Below are 21,538 nucleotides of genomic sequence, written 5' to 3' on the forward strand. Positions count from 1 at the left end.
CATATTAGGTGCAGGGGGGGGCCTGTTCATACCGTTATACCTGAATCAACTAAAAGGTCACAGTTTTTGACCGTTAAGCCGTTATTGTTTGTTTCAACATATAATGGGGATTCTGACAGGATTAAGAAAATAATTAATAAAGTATGGGGCTTCTTACAGATGGACCAGGAATTTAAGTCACATTTTAACAATAACCCTACGTTTATTTATCGTAAAGATTTTTCGTTTAAGGATATGTTTGAACGTTGTTCAATGCCTAGTAGGTTTTCCAGTAATAGGCCTACTGGCAATTTTAAATGTGGTAGATGTAAGTTCTGTTCTTGTATTTTAACAACAGGTAAGAGTTTCACCATCATTCATTGTTTTGTTTCAGTTACAGGTCATTTTGACTGTCACACTAATAATGTGGTTTATCTTGCCAAGTGTCAGGACTATGTAGGAAAAAACAGTATATGTTTTAAGGATAGGGTAAGGGAACATCTTTCGGACATGAAACATCTTAAAACTACTAATGCCCTAGCTGGACATTTAATTGATAATATTGGTCACTCTTTTAAGTTCTGTGTTTTACAGCAGGTTTAGATTGACCTCCAAGGTAGGATTACAGATGCTCACTTGGATGTTTGTGAATTAAGGTGGCAGCTGAGGTTAAATGCACACAATTATCCTGGTATTAATGAGTTTAGTTCCATTAAGCCCTATCTCAAATTGAAGCACATTTTAGGGCGGTAGTATTAACATCATTATGGATTTAGTATTTTTATTTTTTACGTTTACACATATATTTACATCTATTCCTATATATATATTTATATATATATATATATTTTTTTTTTATATACATTTTTCACTAACACTTTATATTACTGCATATTCATTATATCATTGTTGTTGTATTCATTCTTAGTAACATATTTATTTATTTATTTTATTTATTTTATTTTACATTTGTTAACCGGGCTAGTCCAACTGGATACATGTCCATTTTCAGTGGAGGCCCGAGGAGAAAAGCTCCGCTATCTACTACATGATAACAAAAGTAAATACAAAATACATAAGGCATTAATAGTACAAATACAGAAAAGCTCTGCTATCTACTGAATGATAACAAAAGTAATTACAAAATATATAAGGCATCTACTGTACAAAATACACAAGGCATTTGAACCACAATAAGAGGATGTAGAGAAAAAGGTGAGAGGGAGATACAGATCTTACTGGAGTACCGATCAGCATAGTGAGAGACAGAGAAGTAAAATAATTTAAGAGTGTATATATTTATTTAATCTATTTATATATATATATATATATATATATATATATATATATATATATATATTTATATTTTTATTCAGTTCAGTAGCACAGTACCAAACAGAATGTTTAGATGTTGTTTCCATTTTATATATTCATTGTAGGCATTTTAACAGTATGTATTTTTAGTGACAATGTGTATATCTTTAAATTTGATTAATTTTTGTTTAATTGTTTAATTGGATTGATTGGGGTTGCATATATATATATATATATATATATATATATATATATATATATATATATATATTGTTTTAATTGTGACTTCAGTATTCTGAAGAAGTCCTATGTGGACGAAACCTAGGTAAACCTTCATCTAGTTGTTTGTTAATAAACCTGTGTTGGCCTGGATTCGTTTTCCAATTTTATTTTATTTTTGGTTCGTTGTGGTGGTTTGGTTCATAGTTACGGTGGTATTCAAGACACAGGAGTAACACATTAACAGCAACAGCCTGATGGGTTTGTGGGGTAAGTAGATTGGAAAATGAATAGGGTATCTTCAACTGAAGGATTACTTTAGCTATGGTACAGTCGGGTATAGTTTCAAAGAGAGTGTGTGTCATCCAATAAAATGTCCTGATACCATTGTTGTCTGGTGACTGGTACTAATTTTACACAGCGATCTGAAATACTGGTAATGATAATGTTAGGTAGTATTTTTAAAGTAGCAAAGACCCACGACTGCACATTTAGTACTGCTAATGAATGGTTTGTCCATATAATGAGAAACCATTTTGTAAAGAAAAAATAAGCTGATGCATAGACTTGTGAACAATACTGTCATCAGCATACAGTAATGTTAAGCTGTGGCAGGTCCCAGTGAAGGCTGTTTATGTATAAGGAGAAGAGGTACTAATACAAATCCTTGAGGGGCTCCCATACTAATAGCGCCCAGTGAAGTAGCAGTCATTTTGCTAACTGATATAGAAAGTTCCAGTGGGCAGCATTTGAGCAACAGATACCATATTCAACTAATTTAAGTAGATTATCGTGGTAAACAGTTAAAAAATGTTATCTTAAGCAATAATCCTTTTTCCTAATTTGAGTAAATATCTAAGGTAAGGGTGAAAAGTGCAGTCTGTGTGGTACATCAGTGAGTGGGTTGAATGTCAAATATTATCAAGGCTTTGTAGATGAGTCTTTCCAACATTTTGCCTTGTGGACAGAGGTTTTCAAGAGGTTTATAATCGGAAGCAGCACTGGGATGTATAACATTAGATAGAGGGATGACAAGTATGTGCTTGAACCTGGGGGGAATAATACAAGTAGTAAATGAGAAGTTAAAGAAATGTGCTAAGGGTTTGGAGAAAACCAAGTTTAGTACTGATTAACTTGGGATGCAGGTAGTGAAACAGAGGGTTGTATTTATAACTGCATGGTCTAATAACCTTCTAAATAAGTTTACAGGATAGAGATATAAAATAAAAAGGGAAGGTAGTTTAGTAATTTGCGTAAAGGAAGTCTGGAAATCGTACTGTTAATGGTATAAAAGAGAGTGGGTGTTGATACTGTCGTGAGGGAACCACTAATACTGATGAAATTAACTAGAGTAGGGGAGAGGCACTTAGCATCTTGAGATTTCAGAAATATTTTATTAGCACTAAAATATTTTATGATATTTCAGAATTTGGACTTCTAAGATTACCTGTTTGGAGTGCCCTAATATACTCCTTGTTTTTTTTTAATGAGCAAAACATTTCAATTGTTGAAATTAAAGGAGTTTGGCTTCGTCATAAAAATCTCTTTTCCGATATTTCTAGAGACCCATCTCTCTGTCTTTAAGGAACCTTAGAGAAGGAGGAGGAATCCAAGGAATCCTAGTATCTTTAACATTCTATAAGTTAGAAGAACCTTGTTTTGTACACAAGTTAGGAAGTTATAAAATACGTATAAGGCAGAGGTGGGATCTCTGCATGAATAAATTCCATACCAACAAGGCTGCCAAACTCTGTTTGACTAGTATAAACAATAAAGAAAATACATGATTCCCAGGTAATACTCCTTCTGAATTAGTGAACCTACTTTGGTTGCTTTCTATGTATCCTCCACTTCAAAAGGGCTACTCTTCTCTTCTTACTACATAACAAGGTTTCATTACACCAGTTGCCTTAATATAGTTTAGCATGTTCAGAGTAGATGAGTTTCCTGCAATGCTACATCGAGCTTGCATCCCTTAGGGTAAGTAAGTGTTCTGCCCCCCCCAAAGGATGTTATCATCCATGACACTTATATCTCTCAACTGCTCAGATGTTTGCCCTATATTTCTGGTGCATTCATCATAAAATGTGTGGCTTTCTGGTAAATCATTGAGGAATGAAGCTACTAAATAATGACAGACATTTTGAGTCTCAGACTTAATTTACTTCGGAAAATGCATGTTAACACAAAACCTGTTATCCTACTGACTTTCCAGGTTTATAGAAAAAAGTAATTAAAATCTTTCAATGGTTTTAGGCCTTTGTTGTCCACCCCCCCCAACCATCGCCATTATTTTTTGGCTTTGCCCAGATTTCTTGTCCCAAGAAGTTGAAAGGTATGCTGAAATTGGGTCTATATTACAAAATCGAAAAACCCTATGCGCTAATATCAAAACATTGACCCCTATACCATGAACCGTGAAAATCCCGAACGCACTAAACAGCGAAAAGAAAAAAATCGAACTGTTATAGTCGGCCAACCCAACCAGTACCTATATACTACCTAACCAAATGAAATAAATAAACCACATACATACATACACTAACCAAACCCTACTTCTAACCTAAAGTAAAGCACAAAACCCTACTTCTAACCTGACAATAAACCCCCACATACACAACTAACTATGCACTTTCCTTAACCCCTCCCTAACCCCAACGCCTGTAACTACCACACATGTCCCCTACAGACATACACCCAAACAAAACAAATAATCCACATACATACATTTAACAAAACCCTACCTCCAACACTACCAAACCCCAGATACAAAACTAACCCTATGGTCCGTAACTACCGCACACTTCCCCCTATGAAAATATACACAAACAAAATAAATAAACTACATACATAAATTTAACAAAACCCTACCTCTAACCCTACACTAAATCTAACATACATTACTTATCTAAGCACTTACCTTAACCTGCACCCCATCCTAAACTCTGTAACTATCCAACACTTACCTTATGCACCTAATCCACAGACGGGCCAACCATGGAAATTCGATATTTCCATTTTCGCGGTTTCTGACTTTCGCTCTACCGCCACCTCATGCTATACGATTCAGCGTTTACGTATTCACGCGTAGGTTTTTTTGCTTTCGTAATATAGACCCGCTGAAATTATATATCATACATCTCACATGATAAAGAAAGGCAACTTTTCTGTACACTGCATGCTCCCATATAATATCTCTCCGACATTTTTTCCCTAAATTTTTGCAGCATGGCTGTAGGACAGAATCACTCCATAATAAAAAAAAGGTATACAGGGGAGAAAGGACTCTGGGATGTCCCAAGCTCCCCAACAGTGACTCACACCTTGTACTCTGACAAAGATAGTAAGTTCACAACCCAAAACAAAACTTCAAAAGCAAATTTAAAAGGCCATTTTGAACACAAATAAATTGAACAATCCCAATGATCTCCATAACAAATTATAAAATTTGCTACCAATGAGCAGGAAAGGATTCCACTATTTCACCAATCCAAGTAAGATCCAAGTGCCACTCAGATAACTGTCTGCGATGGAACTTTCCACCACCATCCCCTCAGAATCACAGAACTTTCCCCAGTTGCCCTAAACTAAATTTTAAGATGATTAAAAATAACACTCAGGTGCAATTATTTTAATTAGTACCTCCTGTATAAAAGCAAAACTGCATTAATAAATTGGCTGAATAGTCAGATTAGCAAAACCATATTATCAAAATAGTCCTTGTTATAAGGTGGACTAGGCACTAGCAGAACTCACAAAAAAGCATGAAACCACTTCACCTGCATGCTACAGCCAAAACATGACCTTTGAAAACTTTGATAAACATACCTTCTAGTACATATAAGAACCTACAGCTGTGAATGGTCCCATAAGACCTGCCACAGGCCTCTATCTGAATGTCTAACAAAAAGGGTGCTTGAGGCTTTAAGTAATGGCTGCTGTATCTAAGAGTACACAAATATTAACAAGTCCCTTATAGTCAAAATATATATTTAACAGTTGAAGACAAACACCAAGTTTTATTCTCCGAGTAGAGTTAATCATTTAGTCACTGGACAAGTGTCCCACATAAATGATACAGGAATCTTCCATCATGATTAAAATGCATCTAAATTCAGACCCCTATCACAGCTACAATATCAAATATCTACATGAAACAGCAAACACCTCATATGCTGGCTGACTGATGCATACTACCCCCATGAGTAACAACCTATATAAGCTAACTAAAGGCTGCCAAATTACTAAAGTTCTTATAGGATTAAGCGCACTAAATGGGTACATCTTTCTTACTGAGCATATTAATGAGCAATTTAGCTCTTGAAGACAAAGCACTTCCATTACTTTCTGCAAAAAATTCTGAATTATCCCATGTACAGCTAGTTAATATTTCGGATTCTTTTTCTGATGCAGCCAGCACACTGTTTACAGGTTCTTCTGTCCGAAATATGGAAAAGACAGAAAGGGACACACCTACCCCAAGACTTCATATTTTCACAGTAAGGCAGGATATAATAAAAGGAATCAAGGCCTTTTCATCATGCATTTGCTAATGTTGACTTGAAACAGAGCTATGTATCTTACACTTTTTCCCTATATTTCAAAAGCAGTTACAAGACTGTGTGCACCTCCTTACTGTCATGAGAAAATAAATTACATGTATGTTATCGGTATCTTTGGATGAACTACATGACACAGTATAAAGATCACTAGCATCATACCATAAGACCCAGCCAGATTGTTTATGACAGCATAAGAAATACTAAATATCTCCTAATATATAAGTCAATATGCATAACATTTGCAGAAGTAAAAGTCATCTGAATAATTCCACATTAAAGACATCTAGTGCTAATGTAGAGATTGCTGTTAGCAAACAACTTTGCATTTCAATGCTTCATCTACAAAAGTAGTCTACACTGTTCTTGAAGAATACATTGACTGTGCTACATTAAAAATTGGTGTGCTGATGATACTGCCATAACATTTTCTGAATTAGATCAGCTAGGTAATAATAGGCTCATAGGTAGGTACTAGGCTATCGGCCCAAGGGCCAACGTAAGCCTAGCCAGCCAGGTTCCATAGCTTACGCCACCCAAGAAAGTTATTTTCCTGTGCCACTGTCCAGCAGTGACACAGACATGATCCTCGGGGTGTATTTCCCATTTCTCATCCACTCAAGATTTTTCTTGAAGAGTGCTAATGAAGAACTTTGCTTGGCATAGATGGATAGCCTGTTCCAGAGTATAGGAAGTCTCTGGGACAGGAATCTATCCCTCCAGCGTGTCCTGTTTATTGTGGAGCAAGTAGCTTGGAGGGATTGGGATTTCTTTAGGTGTAGCATGTCCAACAGCTCTGGGTTTGACATAGCTTTATATGTTAGGCAGAGATCACCTCGGAGTAGGCGATATGCTACAGAGTAAAGCTGGAGTTTTTTGAGGCAGTGTAGGGCATTTGTTTGAAGCCAGTAATTCTCTTTGTGAGGTACCTCTGTGGCCTCTCCAGCTGCTGCAGATGTCTTGTGAGGTACATTCCAAAAGGGGCATTGTACTCTATAATGGGTCTAATGAGTGACGAGTAGAACAATGACCTCTTTTTTCCTGGATGAGAACTCTTTTATGATGAGGTGTGCCACGTAGAAGGACTTCCTGACTACTGTGGCGATGTTACTATCAGAAAAGAGACTACTGTTCACCTGGGTCCCAAGGTCTTATCACACATTCGGTGTTAAGTAGATTGCTGCCTATGTGGTAGTTCATGGGTACAGAGTTTTTACCAAAGGGGATGACACTGCACTTTTTGGCATTGAGCTTGAGGCCATGGCTCTGACACCAGGCATCTGTCTCAGTGAGGCACTTCTGTAGGATGTCCACATAATTTGGAGACATGACTATGGCTCCTAGTTTGCAGTCATCTGCGAACTTCATTAGCCAGAGGCTTTCTGTGTTAGCCTGTACTTCAGAGAAGTAGATACCAAACAGGAGAGGTCCCAGGACGGAACCCTGTGGTACTCCACTGGTCACTGCTTTGAGGTCATATTTGTAGTCTGCAACTTTTACAGTGTGGGTTCTGTCAGTGAGCCAGTTGGCAGCCCATCTTGTGACGTAGGGATTTATACCTAGTTTAGTGAGTTTAGCTATAATTCCAGAATGGGGGATGGTGTCGAAATCCTTGGCGAGGTCAAGATAGGCTGTGTGAACCACCTTACCCTCATCCACGGCTTTGGTGACTGCCTCAAAGAAGTCGATCAGGTTCAGAAGGCATGATCTGCCTTTTACAAACCCGAACTGGGTGGGATCCAGAGTATGGAGTTCACCAATGTCTTTATGAGTTCCATGATGATACGTTCCATGGCCTTGCAGACCAGGCTCATCAGGCTAATGGTTCGATAGTTCCCATGATCAGTGGTGGCTCCCCTTTTGTGGAGTGGGATAACTGTTGCTGTGCGCCATTCAGTGGGCATTAAAGCCTGATGCGAGATTATTATTGAACATGGTGCCTAAGTAGGGAGCCAGTTGATTCTAAAGTTCATCTAAAACGTAGCCTGGGATGTTGTCCGGTCCCATGGATGCTGTGTTTTTGGCTTTAGAGAGTGCAGCTTTTACCTGCATAGTTGTGATTACAGGGACTCTGCATTATTCCTGTATAGATATGGGCCCTTTAGGGGGTGACATGGGGGTAAAGTTAGCACTGAACCTATCTGCCAGGATGCTGGTAATATCAGTTGGTTCTGTAATTTTCGTGGCTTTGTGCTGTAACTCAGAGCAGATCTGGGTGTTGCCATTTAGATTCTTGACATAGCTATAGAATACTTTGTGGTTGTCCTTGGATTTAGTGGCAATTTTGTTTTCGTAGCTAGCTTTGGAGGATCTTATAAGGGATCTCAGCTTCTTACTGAGGCTGACCAGGGAGCTCCTCCACTCATGGGATTTTACTATCTTTTGCAACAGTTTCTTCCTTCTGTTATACAGTTTGTTTATGGCAGAGGACCACCAGATTGGCTTCCTTTTTTTGGAGGATAGCATCTTGGTTCTGTTTGGGATAGCACGATCCATGCACTCATGTAAATGCTTATAGAGTACATTTGTGTAGGATTCAGCATTTGTAACTGTATTGTCCATCTGCATGGGTGTCATGAAGTTCACCACTTCTGTCTTAAGAAGCATGAAGTTGGCTTTGGAGACATTTTTTACTGTGGTTTCCTTAAATGAATGGCTATCAACAATAGTAGGTTCATAGTTACCTGGCATGCATCCTAGGAGACCATTAAGGAGCCAAGTCCAAATTCCCAATTGCTCCAAAGCACTTTGGATAAATAACGTGCTCAGTGTTAAAGCAGTAGGTAAATGAAGGGGTGAAAAGATTCAAATCCTGCACTCTTGCCATAGGAATCAGCTCATTAATGAGTCAGGGCTTTAGTCCCCTGTGCGAACTGCTAGAGTAACAATTTTTGCCTAAATGCAGAAATTCTTTACAATCCCATCTTATAAAGAAGACTGCATCACAGTACTATCGGATAATGACTACATAATGCATGCTGAAGATCAGATGTTTCTGATCATTGCTCTAAATAATGCAGACTATATGAACTGACAAATGTCAACCCCTTTGTAGTTGCTGGAGGCTGTAAAGATGCGTTTCATTTTCCTGTACAAAAAGGCAGAACATTGCTTGTTGTACATACAGGTCACACTATAGGCACAAATTTTGACTGAGTCAATTAAAAATTGCCCCCCACCCCCACCCCAAAGCTGTAGTCTTTGAGCAACTGTCCATTTTGCCATACTATAACTGACTGGTTCATTTGTGAGATAAAAATGCCTTGCCCCTCACCGTTAACCTCCCAAGCAACATGCTTTTGAAAGTTAACAACAAATGCTGCAATGTAGATATTGACTATGTGTTTAAAGCATCTTTCCTTTAAGATGAATTTAATGCCCCTAAACCATGAGGGCTTGTCTTACAGATCCACTTCCAAAGCCACTTACCACATGTGACAAACCATACTCAACTAAAACTTCACTCTTCTTAATAAATGTAGTACTGTAAATAAAGACTTAGGAAATCCAAATGAGGGTTGGAAAAATTAGATGGCCCATTCATGAACACAGTGTTCAAGTTTACCCCATTTTCCTGCATCTGCTGTTAGGATTTTTTTAACAATGTCCTCCAACAGTGCATCTTGAATAAAGAGAGTTATTTATTTCAGAAATTAAGATGCATCAACATATGTTCAGTGACTCTGCGGATGGAGCCGACATAAAACCTGAATCCTTGAGTAACTAAACATTTTTGTCGACTTAGTAGTTTGACAGTAATGTCACTAGTTTCCATCACATATATGAAGTCCCAAAGGCAGAAAAGTCAAATAATAGCTGATAAGAGTCCATTCATACAGAGGACAAGCTACGTCTGTCCTGAAGGATGGGAAAATAAGTAGTGACACCCATGACAGAAGGTAGTATTGTTATGTTACTAAGAGCAAATATTCCTTTCCAAGGAAGGTTCAGAAGGAAACTGAAAAATATTGCTTCCACGGGGAGGAGACCTAATGTTGTCTTTATACTTGCATCACTCACATTATGAATGATCAAGCTTCTTTTTCTTTGCTGAAAAACAGTGCCTATACTTCTTTCCTTATTTATATTACTTCTCTTCCTTTTTCTTCTTAGATTTCACTTTCAGATGTTCAAAATGGTCATCAGACAAAGCTTATTACTGATTAAATGAATTTGCTATAGAACTTCTGTTGGTTAGATTTGAGGAATGGTCCAACATACATAGTATACACATTTTGTGAAAAATTTTCTTGGCAATCTTCTATTCATATATGTATTTGTAGAAGAGTGGTTCTAAAAATTCTTCCACAGTTAGATGGAAAAAAAGAGTCAATAGATTCACTACATCAGCTTGCGTTACTGAAAGTTAAGTGACAAAGTGAACGTTTTATTCTGATATAACCTTTATAGGCAGTATGAAAGAATGAAAAAATGATGAAATCTCTTTTAAAGACATACATTCAGTGGTGATGCAGAAGTGCCTCTGAGAGAAGGGAAGGCTGACATAAGCTACTGAAAATGTTCTGCTGCAGAAGCATTTCCTACAGGTCAAATATTCTAGTAAAGATTGAGGCCCTGCTAAGTCTATCCTGAAGAAGATATGGATTTATGCTTCCCAAAGATGACACATTTCTCTCAGCTGTTATTTGTTACTGACATAATGTGGACTACAATGCAAGCTCTTCCAAAAGAGCTTATTTATTTTGGTTGGCTTCTTCCAGCCAGAAGGTATAATTTAGAAAGTACAGTTGTGTACACCTACCATAAATGTAGATGTTCGAGTGTATTCACTGTTGCAGTCATAGCTTTTGGGTTATCTGCTTACAGTAGCCCTCAGTCAGCCTTATTAACAAAGTCTTGGGTCCTGCGCCGTTTGCTGTCCCTTCTTCCATGACGTCAGGTCGTTAGGGGTATAAAACATGCAGCTGATGCCATTACATCCATTTTTCTAGACCCAGATGTCAGGTGCCCACTTAATGGGAAGCAATTAAATCTATAAATATACAAGGTTATACCTCCAACACAAAAGCAAATACACCAAAAAGCTTTTGAAGATAGCAAAGGAAAGTAGAGGTATACCCAAAATAAGAAGGGCGCTGGAGGGAGGATAACCAGGACTGCAACAGTGAATACACTCGAACATCTACATTTCTGGTAAGTGTACACAACTGTATTATATTCTTCGTGTTTCATTGTTGCAGTCATTACTTTTGGGTAGATTCCCAAAGCTAAGGATGGGAAGAAGAATTTAAATAGAATTAGGACCAGCTAAAAGGCCCTGCAAGACTGCAGTGGCAAAGCCAGCTCTGGATTTAGAGAAAATTGGCAGATGGTAATGCTTGGTGAAAGTACGTACAGAACTCCAGGTAGCAGCTTCTAGGGTGTCCCTGGTAGGGACGCCTCTGAGAAAGGCTGCAGAGGTAGATGCAGCCCTGGTAGAGTGGGGTCTGATCCCCTGTGGGATAGGTTTTCCACGGTGTTTATAGCAGAAATGAATGCAATGGCCTATCCATTTGGAAATGGTTTGCTTCGAAATAGCCTTCCTCTCTGCCCCTGCAGCAAATGCCACCAGCAGTTGATCAGATTTCCTTTGAGGTTTAGTTCTGTCCAAGTAGAATCTAAGTTGTCTGTGCACGTCTAAAGAGTGCAGAATCTGTTCCCCTTTGTTCTGTGGATTAGGAAAGAAGGTTGGCAAATGTATGGACTGATTAAGAGCCACAGTGGATACTACCTTGGACATGAAGGAGGGATTGGTCCTAAGGGACATCCTGTCCGCATGAAAGATGATAAAAGGCTCCACTGCCATGAGGGCCTGTAATTCAGATACCCTTCTTGCTAAAGTGATTGCTAAAAGGAGAACTGTTTTCCAAGAAAGGAATTTTAAGTCTGCAGTGGCAGCTGGCTCGAAAGGAGGAAGGGTGAGCTTTTCCAATACAAAGTTGAGGTCCCAGGCTGGAGTTGGAGCTCTACTGGGTGATTGTAGATTTTTGGCCCCTCTGAGGAACTGCTTAAGCAGTGGATGAGAGAACAAGGGTGGTTCTGTGTTATAATGAGCTGAGATGGCTGAGGCGTGAATTTTGATGGAGGAGAAAGACAGGCCCTTATGAAGCATCTCCGTTAAGTATTGTAAAATCCGAGGTAAATTGGGTACTGTTGTGCTCATTCCTTGAGACTGGTTCCAGGCACAGAATCTTTTCCATTTTTCAGCGTAAGACTTTCTAGTACTAGGCCTCCTTGCCTCTAAAATGACATCCAGCACTGGTTTACTGAGGGATGGTAAAGGAGAAATTATGTAATTAGCCAGGCTGCTAGATTCAGTGTTTGAGGTTCAGGGTGCAGAATTTGGTTCTCCTGCTGTGACAATAGAGTAGGAGTCTGAGGCAGGTGCCATGAGGCCAACAGTGACACACTGCGCAAGAGGGGGTACCAGTGTTGGCGTGGCCAGTCTGGTGCAATCAAAATCGTCCTTCGTTTGTCTTGTTTGATCTTTAGTAGTACTTTGGAGAGCAGAGGCAGAGGAGAAAAGGCATAAACTGATAGGTTTTTCCAGGTGAAGGACAGAGCATCCACTTTCCAAGCTTTTTTGTGGGGAGTCCTTGTGCAAAATTTGTCCAAATGATAGTTTTGGGGGGAGGCAAACAGGTCTATATCTGGGCTCCCCCATTTGCTTGTCAACATGTTGAAAATCCTTGGTTCCAGTTTCCACTCTTGTGGGTCCATGAGGTTTCTGCTTAGCTCGTCTGCCAGTGTATTTAGTTTTCCTGGCAGGAACTGAGCTTGTAGATGTACTTGATAGCTCAGGGGCTGTGTTCCACAATGCCATGGCTAGTCTGCAGAGGGGGTAAGAATTTGTACCCCCCTGCTTGTTTATATACCACGTAACAGTGGTGTTGTCCATCTTTATCATTAATTGTCCTGGAAGAATGTGGTCCTTGAAGGCTGTCAGAGCATTCTGTACAGCTAACATTTCTTTTGATTGATATGCAGGTGCATTTGACTTGGGTTCCATTTGCCCTGAATGCATTTCCCTGCCAGGTGGGCCCCCCATGCATAGTCTGATTCTGTTAAGGTTTGGGCGGGAGGGGGTAATGTGAATGGTAGTCCCTTGTTTTGGTGGCAGGCCTCTGCCCACCAAAGGAATTCTAGGTGTAGGCAAGGTTTGATAGGAATCATTGCTTCTAGATCCTGTGAATGTTGACACCATAGGCTTTTAGGTTCATAGGTAAGTACTAGGCTATCTGCCCAAGGGCATTTATAAGCCTAGCCAGAATGTGTTGGCTTTCGCCACCCCCTTAGATTAGTTCCCTGTGCCTCAGTCCAGCAGAGCCATTAGTTCCCTGCGCCACTGTCCAGCAGAGCCACTGCAGTGATCCCTGGGGTAAATTTTCTGTTTCCCATCCACCAGTCTGAGATACCATTGCAGTTTTCTCATATGCAGCCTTGCATATGGAATTAGAAAATTGCAAGAGGCTATGAACCCCAAGGCTTGCAGTATTTGCCATGCAGAGAAAACTGGGTTTTTGTAACCACTTGTTTGTAAGTTGTCATATAATTTGTTGACAGTGTACCACATGTGATTTCTTCTCATTTATGGTGTACCCCGGACAAGTCAGTACCCTTTGAACAAAGGCCAGATGATTCAAAAGTATGTCCTGGCTTTCTGCCTGAATTAGACAATCGTCCAGGTATGGGTATATTTGAATATTTCTTTGACTGTAGAATGCAATAACTGGAGCTAGGCACTTTGTGAATACCCTGGGAGCAGTAGATAAGCCAAAGGACAGTGCAGAGAACTGATAGTGCATGTAGCCTGCGTTGAAGCGTAGGTATGTTCTGCAAGACTCCCTGATAGGGATGTGCAGGTATTAAGTCTAGTGTTGCCAACCATGCATCTTTGCCTAGCATAGGAAGCAGATGGTGAAGAGTCAGCATCTTGAATTTTGGAATCACCAAAAAGGTATTTAGAGTAAAAAGGTCCAGGATAGGATGCCATGTATAGCCTTTTCTGGGTACCAGGAAAAGTCTCGAATAGAACCCTTGTCCCTTTTCCTCTTCTGGTACCAAGTGAATAGCCCCCATGCTTAAGATAGAGAGCACTTGATTTTGGGCCTCTGCCAACTGATTTGGGGGTTGCTCTGGCCACCCGCTTGGTGCTGGTAAGGTGTGAAAGTGAAATCTGTATCCTTGGGACACTATATTTAAAACCCATTTATCCTGCGTAATGAGTTCCCAGTTTTTGGCCTACATACCAATCTTTCCGCCTAAAGGAGCATTCAGTTGGGAAGTGCCTGGAAGTTTTAGAAGCAAGTAATTGAGACTGTTTTCCATGGGGGGTCTTATTACTCCCTGCTTTGGGTGCGGAACCCCCCCCCCCCACTGCTTAGTCTTGTGTGTCCCCTGGGACTGAAGCCTGGGGTTTCTGCTATTTCTGGGTTTAGATTGAGAAGACCTGGAAGGGGCTGGGAAGGACAAATTCTTAGAGGGCCAGTGGCTACTAAATCTAGGAGGCTGATCTTGTAAGAAATCTTTAACAGTTTGCATAGATTTAGCTTTATCTTCCATCTTTTTAAGAACTTATTTATTTATTATTTTATTTAATTATTTTACATTTGTTAACCGGGAAATTCCGACTGGACCAGGTCCATTTTCAGCGGAGGCCCGGGGAGAAAAGCTCCAACATCAAGTTATACAAATACAGTACATCCAGCATAATACACAAAACAGGTTACATCATGTATGCTGAGCATAGTAATATAACAAGAATTAATAAAAACACTCCAGGTAAAAGATATAGAACATGGGTAAAAAGACAATGTCAGTCATACTTTGGTAAGAAAAGAAAATATATCAAGTAAGATTCTACAGTTAAAAGTACCCTTTCAGATGACCAAGCCTACAGGGATCAGAGCTCCAGCATGTGATCAGAGAGGAATTTGAGGAGTTAATAGTAGTATGGGTAGGGTTATGTGATACAAGGGCATAACCATGTACTAAGAAGGTGCGATTTGAGGGAGTTTTTGAAAATGGATGTGGAGGGGGCAGTGGACACAGATAGGGGAAGAGAGTTCCAATTTCTGGCAACGGTGTGGGAGTAGAGCGCTTTCCCTGCATTATTGTTAGCCTTGGTGATGGAGAGGAGAGATTTTTCACTGGATCTTAGGTATCGGTTTGTAGTATAGATAGTAAGTAGGTTGGCTAATGAGGGGGTTTTTTCAGGATATTTGAGAATATTGTAGGCTGTGCCCAGCTGGTGATAGTTAAGTAGCTGTGGTAGCTCAAGCCATTTTAGTTCTTTTAGTGCAGCACAGTGATGGGTTCTATAGGTTGAGTTAGTAGCAAACTTGGCTATTTTATTGTAGCATGATTTTAGTTTGTCTAGGTCACATTGTCTGATTTGGGTAAAGATTGGTGCTGCGTATAATAGAGTTGAGAGGAGGTGGCTTTGTGCAAGAGTGACTCTTGCTTTTTGTGAGAGAAAGGACTTATGCCTGTATAGGGAGCCTAGTTTTTGTGTACTAGTTTTATGGTATGTGAGATGTGAACATCAAAGTGGAGATTATTGTCTATTTCAATGCCCAGAAGTTTGGTGTGGTTAGAAGGGGAGATGGTGGTGCCGTCATTAGAGGTTATGGTAAAGGAGAGGTTTTTTTTATCTATTAGGGGTAAATAGTAGCAGTTTTGTCTTTTTGGGATTTAGAATTCGTTGGATCGCAGATATCCATTTTCTACTGAGATAAAGGTATCTTGAGTGAGTGTAATGAGGGTGGTGGGAGATGAAGCGGAGCAGATCAGAGTTGAATCATCTGCATATTGTATGAGTGTGGCATGTTGTGTAGAGCATTTGAGGTTATTTGTGAAAATAGAGAACAACAGCGGGCCCAGTATAAAGCCCTGTGGGACACCTATGGTGGCTGGAAGTTGTGTAGACAGAGTTCCTTTCCACTGGACTGATTGTTGCATGTCATACAAGTAGCTTCTGAACCAGGCCATAGTAGAGGAGGTGAAGGATAATGATGTTAGTGAGTCTAGTAGAATGGAGTGGGAGACCATATCAAATGCTTTTGAGAGGTCTAGGAAAATGGCTGATACATATTTGTTATCATTCCTGTGAAGGTTTATATAATTAGTGAAAGATAAAAGGGCTGTGGTAGTGCTGTGATGTGGAGATAAAAGGGCTGTGGTAGTGCTGTGATGTGGACCTTGTTGCCAAACAGGCGGTCCTGATTTAAGGGAGCATCCAACAATCAGGTAAAGATTGCTCCTTAAGCCAACCATGCCTTCTAAGCACAGACCCACTAACAGCAGCCCTGCAAGAGGCCTCTAAAGAATCAAATCCACATTGCAAAGTATGTTTTCCAACCTGTTCAGCAGAATGCATTAAATCCTGTAATTCTTTATTTTCCGCACAATAAGGAATAAACATCATTTTCTGTTTAAGCAATCCAATAACATGTTGTTGATACTTTAACATATCAAACTGGCAGTTTCAAGCCCTAATGGCCAAGGTTGCAGAAGTGTAAACCTTCTTACCCCCATCTATCCAGCGCCCTGGAGTCTCAATCAGAAGGGGTAGAATTTTTAGCAGTAGAAGCCTTAATGCCATTGGATCACTGTAAAATAGTCTCTGGATCCGCAATAGGATTTTTAAAAAGGAACTTGTGTGAATCAGGAACCCTGTAATATCCGTCAGGTTTTCCGGGAGCAGGAGGCTAAGAATCAGGGGCCAAACTAGATTCTGAAAAAGCATCATCAACAATGTCTAGTACAGGAGGAATAGCTAAAGGCCTATGCTGAGGCAGGAGTAAGAAATCCCTAAGCCTCATTTTTGAATCAGAAAAATTCTGGCTTTCCCAGTGGGAATGCTCCCTTAGAGTATGTAATGTTTCACCAAAAGAAAAATCCTCTAGAGGGGAAGCAGAGGCAATACATTCCTCTGCATCTTAATCCTCATAAGTAGATAAGGGCAAATCCAGATCAACAGAAGAATCAGAAAAATCAGAATCCTGGTCAGAAGATTCATTAACAACTTCAGTCCTAGGTCTCTTAGAAGGGGGAGGCTGTCTTCACCTGATTAGAGTTATAAGATCTTCAGCCATTCTTATAACTTGTTTTTTAGGCATAGAGGCCTGAGCATGTGGCCTGGGTGTCAGTTTTTTAGACATGGTTTGAGATTTAGGCCTAAAAGAAGAAGGAGCCATTGGTTTAATATGCAAGTCCCTAGGCCTGAATACACCCTCAGAAGCCGGTGCCTGCACAGCAGCTCCGGACCCATTCAAGGTAGAGACATCCCGCAGGTTCCATAGTTGAAGCATCTCGCGGCATACTGGACTCCGAATGGGTCTCAGTAGAGGCCTGCGAATTTGAAGTAGCGGGTATCAGGGGCTGCAAAAGCGCCTCACTGAGTACCGGCGTGCTGGAGGCTAGCTTTGGAGAAGTGTTATCGGCAGTTTTGGACCTCAGTTGCCTGTCTCTGTCTTTAGCCTTACATTTTTTCGGAATCCCAGTAGTCAGATGGCTAACCGACGACATTTCTGGATAATTAAACTGAGAACTGAAATATTTAGAGGCGAAAACATACCGACAATGGATAGTGCGCTGATTAAATAAAGCACAAAACCGACAGCAAGGTGCATCGTGGTCAGGGTCTAGGCAAGGAATACAGTACAAATGAAAATCTTTATGAGGTATTTGCTTTCCACAAGTAATGCAATTATTAACTTTTACTGATATCGGTAAGGAGCAAGAAAAAGTTTTCCCAACGGGGTACTTAGCTTTAGTTGAAGACTTCGGTTCTGAAACTTGAAAACGAAAATTTCAGGAGTCAGCCGACCTGCACTTGCGAACAACTTCTACTTCGGGCACCGCACGGCAAGAAAGACTGATGTAATGGCGTTCGCTGAATGTTTTATACCCCTGACGTCATGGAAGAAGGGACAGCAACCAACGCAGGACCCAAGACTTTGTTAATCAGGCCGACTGAGGGCTACTGTAAGCAGATAACCCAAAAGTGATGACTGCAACAGTGAAACATGAAGACCATCTGTGACATCACTGATTCTCTTGGAAAAAGACTGTAATGGCATGTTAAGAGTAATATAATTTCAAACTGGATATAAACTACAGAAACAAATGATCTCAAAGGAAATCTTAAATCAATACTGTGCTCCTACAAAATTTTCACTTTAGGTATTAGAAAGACAAATGAAGATTTTAGAAAATAAATATGAAGCTTCTTTCAGAAATTAAACGAGACGCTACGTATCTAATCATAATTTTCAATGTGATTTTCTGATGCATTAGTACTCCATGTTCTTTCCAAATGGCTTACTTAATGGGAAGAACAATAGCTTTTCCCTGGAAGACATAAAATCTAACAGTGTGTGGATTACTGAATTTCCATAACATTATATACAAATGTTCAAATGGGTAAAATATGCCAGTTTTTTTTTAACTCTGTAAATGTACAAGGGTTCTTTGATAGCTCACACCTATGCCCTCTCCTCTGTAGAAAGCAAGACGAATGCAGAATGAAAAATGCAAAACAAGCCTGAAATGTCATGTTCTTGCAATACACAAGCTCAAGAATTCCTAGTAGCATGTAATGACTTTTGAACACTTTTGAACACAGACGTGTAATTTACTATTTTAAACGATTTACTGAGGTAAAACCCTCCGAATCGCACTGATACTCACACTGGTTTGGTTGCTGTGGCTGAAGGAGGCGGCGAAGTATAAGATGAACAACATTAGTAGTTTCATCAATGCTTTTTCCCAGTGTCCTTGTAAGTTGATCAATATCTTTACTGATGTGAGCCAGAAGAAATTCCAAGCAATTTGGTGTACTAGGCTTTATAATATTCCCAACTGCCTATAAAAAACCACAGACATTTTGTGTTTTTATTAATCAACAATCAAACTATTATTACTTCAAAATTTGATGTCACCGATAGTTTATGGCTAAATGCAGTGTCATAAGGTCATTAAAAGATACAACGATAGGCATGAAACAAAAATCACATTCAGATGCTTGCACTGTATAACAATAAAAACTGATGAAATGAGGCATATGTAGCCATGACAGTTCAAGCTGAAATGGCATTTGTAATACCTGTAGTTTTTTCTTTGTGAGATAAAACAATGCCCTAACTACCAAAAATGATAAGTTAAAGGTGAACCCTACTTTAAAAGCAGACCTTTAATGGATGCCAAAAAATGAAGTGAATTCACAAAGTCAACTACACATTTTCAGTAGCTGGTTTCTTTGAGGATAACAGACTGGGCCATTCATACTTTACAATGACAAGCTTTTAGCAAACTTTGCTCTGCAGTGTCCCTGCAAGGTATGGTCTATCTCACCATCAGATTAACTAAAACATGTGCTTCTATACTTGTGTGACACCCCTGCACTAGCCCAGTAATCAAGGAGCCTCAATCCTCACCACTAATACCAGTGAGGGACGTGCACACTGGGAGGACAAGTACACGCACAGTAAAGTACAATTTCCCTTAAGAGCACGTAGAGATCACAGTCAGTCTGGGGCTGGTTTCTCCCTCTCTCTCCAGATCCCCAAAAAGGCTCACCACTGGCACAGCTATAGGGTTAAGATCTCAGCCGAGCCGTCAAGCCAAAACCTCCAACACCCTCTCTGTCCAGCCAGTGCTTCATGTCCCTGCTAAAGTTGCTGACACACACACATTTTGAGACTTTACTTGTACACAAACAGACAGACAATCCTGGGGAAGGCTGGCACAGGTTCACTAGCTATGCCCCCTTCTGCCCAAACTATAAGGTAGTACTCGCTGCCACCAACCACCCTTACTTATCAGCTACTAGAAAGGTCCTTCCTAAAGGGTGACTAATTCTATTATTACTTTTATCCAAATGGTTAAGTGTCCAAGACTTGCAAGGCTATTCAAGAGTGGCTTGTACAGTGTCACCAAATACATATGCTAGCACTCTAAGAGCTTAAATATCTCCAAACAATCCAGCCACAAGTAAGAGGTTTAAATATATTTAATAATAAATAATAAAAGCACAAGAAAATACTTAATGACTCAGCACAGTGACACAGAGTTCAGAATCACAGGAAATATTTTAAAACAACATTGCAGGACAGTCTCACATAAATACAGAAAACATCTAATTTAATCTCACTATATTCCCATCTATCTCTAAGAGAAATCACTGCAATCAAGTACTTACTATTAGCAAGACAAATACAAGTGCTGAATGTATGTTGTCAGATCCAAGACAAGATATAAACTGCACTGACTTTCTCTCTGAGACCATTCTTAAATTACTAACAAACATTTCTGCTGGATTATCTCAGATTACATCATTCTTGTCACCTCTGCCCTTAATTCCCAGGCTAACAGGAACTTAAAATTTAACACCACTGTGTCAAAAAACTAATTCTCTCACACAAGTTTTGCCTCGAACTAGAAATCATACAACTGTTAAAACACCTTTACATTTGAAACCTGCAATTATCTCTGTTTCTAGACAATAGGAAAGCCTAGAACTCTAGACATTGTCTCTGATCCGAGCTGAAACAGAATCATAAACAATTTCCACTTATTTTCTTGAGGTTTTTCAAGTTAACTCTTTATATTCCAAGCCTTTATCATCAAAACATACATTTGCAGAGGCATATAGTTGATAAGCCTTTCTGCTCTTTTCCAGGAGCTCAGTACAGAACATATAGTTTTCTTAAATTTGTAAGACAAGCATACAAATCATATTACTATTCCCAAATGACATAATTATTTATAAAATTCTAGCTACCTGGGATGGCAGCCTTCACAATTCACCCCACCCCTGAAAACTCAAGCTAGTTTTTCAAGTGACCCTTGAGAAACGTTGCTTGAGAGGGTTGAGCCTATCTGGGAATACATTACACCATTCCATGTCTTGACAGCCCATATCATATGCTTGCAACCCTAGGCTCCACCTTAGTAACTTGGCCTTTTGCTGGCTGGCTCAATGTAGCCATGTTACGGGATTGTGGTCTGTAACTACAGGGAATTTCCTTCCATACAGGTAACGCTGAAGTTTCTGCAATGCCCACACTATGGCTAGACATTTCTTTTCCTGGATGCTCTTCTGCCTTTGAAGAAATCTGGCTAACTGCAGCCCCCACCCTATGGTTCAAAGCATCCACCTGCACAACAAATAATTTGCTGTAATCTGGACTGGCTAACGCAGGGTGTCCTCATAAAGCGTTTTTAAGCTTCTGGAATGCCTGCTCAGATGCTAGAGTCCACAATACTTTATCTGGCTTATTTTTCCTTGTCAGGTCTATGATATGGGCAGCTATGGTACTATAATTGGGGACAAACATTCTGTAGTACCCTACTGTCCCTAAAAATGGCCTCACTTGCTTTTTGGTAACAGGTGCAGGCCATGCCTGAATGGCTTCCACTTTGACAGGTTCTGGGCCAAAAAATCTTAAACCCCCCCCAATATA

The 21,538-nt window shown here is 39.8% G+C and overlaps 1 protein-coding gene across 1 annotated transcript in view; it reads right to left on the bottom strand.

Moving 5' to 3' along the window:
* Window positions 1-21,538, bottom strand: part of RNF213 (ring finger protein 213) — a gene marked incomplete in the record, with an annotated part of 2,890,576 nt that overhangs the window by 445,450 nt on the left and 2,423,588 nt on the right. The window contains 1 exon segment of the mRNA XM_044069632.1: window positions 18,765-18,939. Coding sequence (XP_043925567.1) covers window positions 18,765-18,939 — 175 coding nt within the window.

This window comes from Protopterus annectens, chromosome 4.part0 (assembly GCF_019279795.1).
Source record: "Protopterus annectens isolate FY-2018-M chromosome 4.part0, PAN1.0, whole genome shotgun sequence".
NCBI classification, from domain to species: Eukaryota; Metazoa; Chordata; order Ceratodontiformes; family Protopteridae; genus Protopterus; species Protopterus annectens.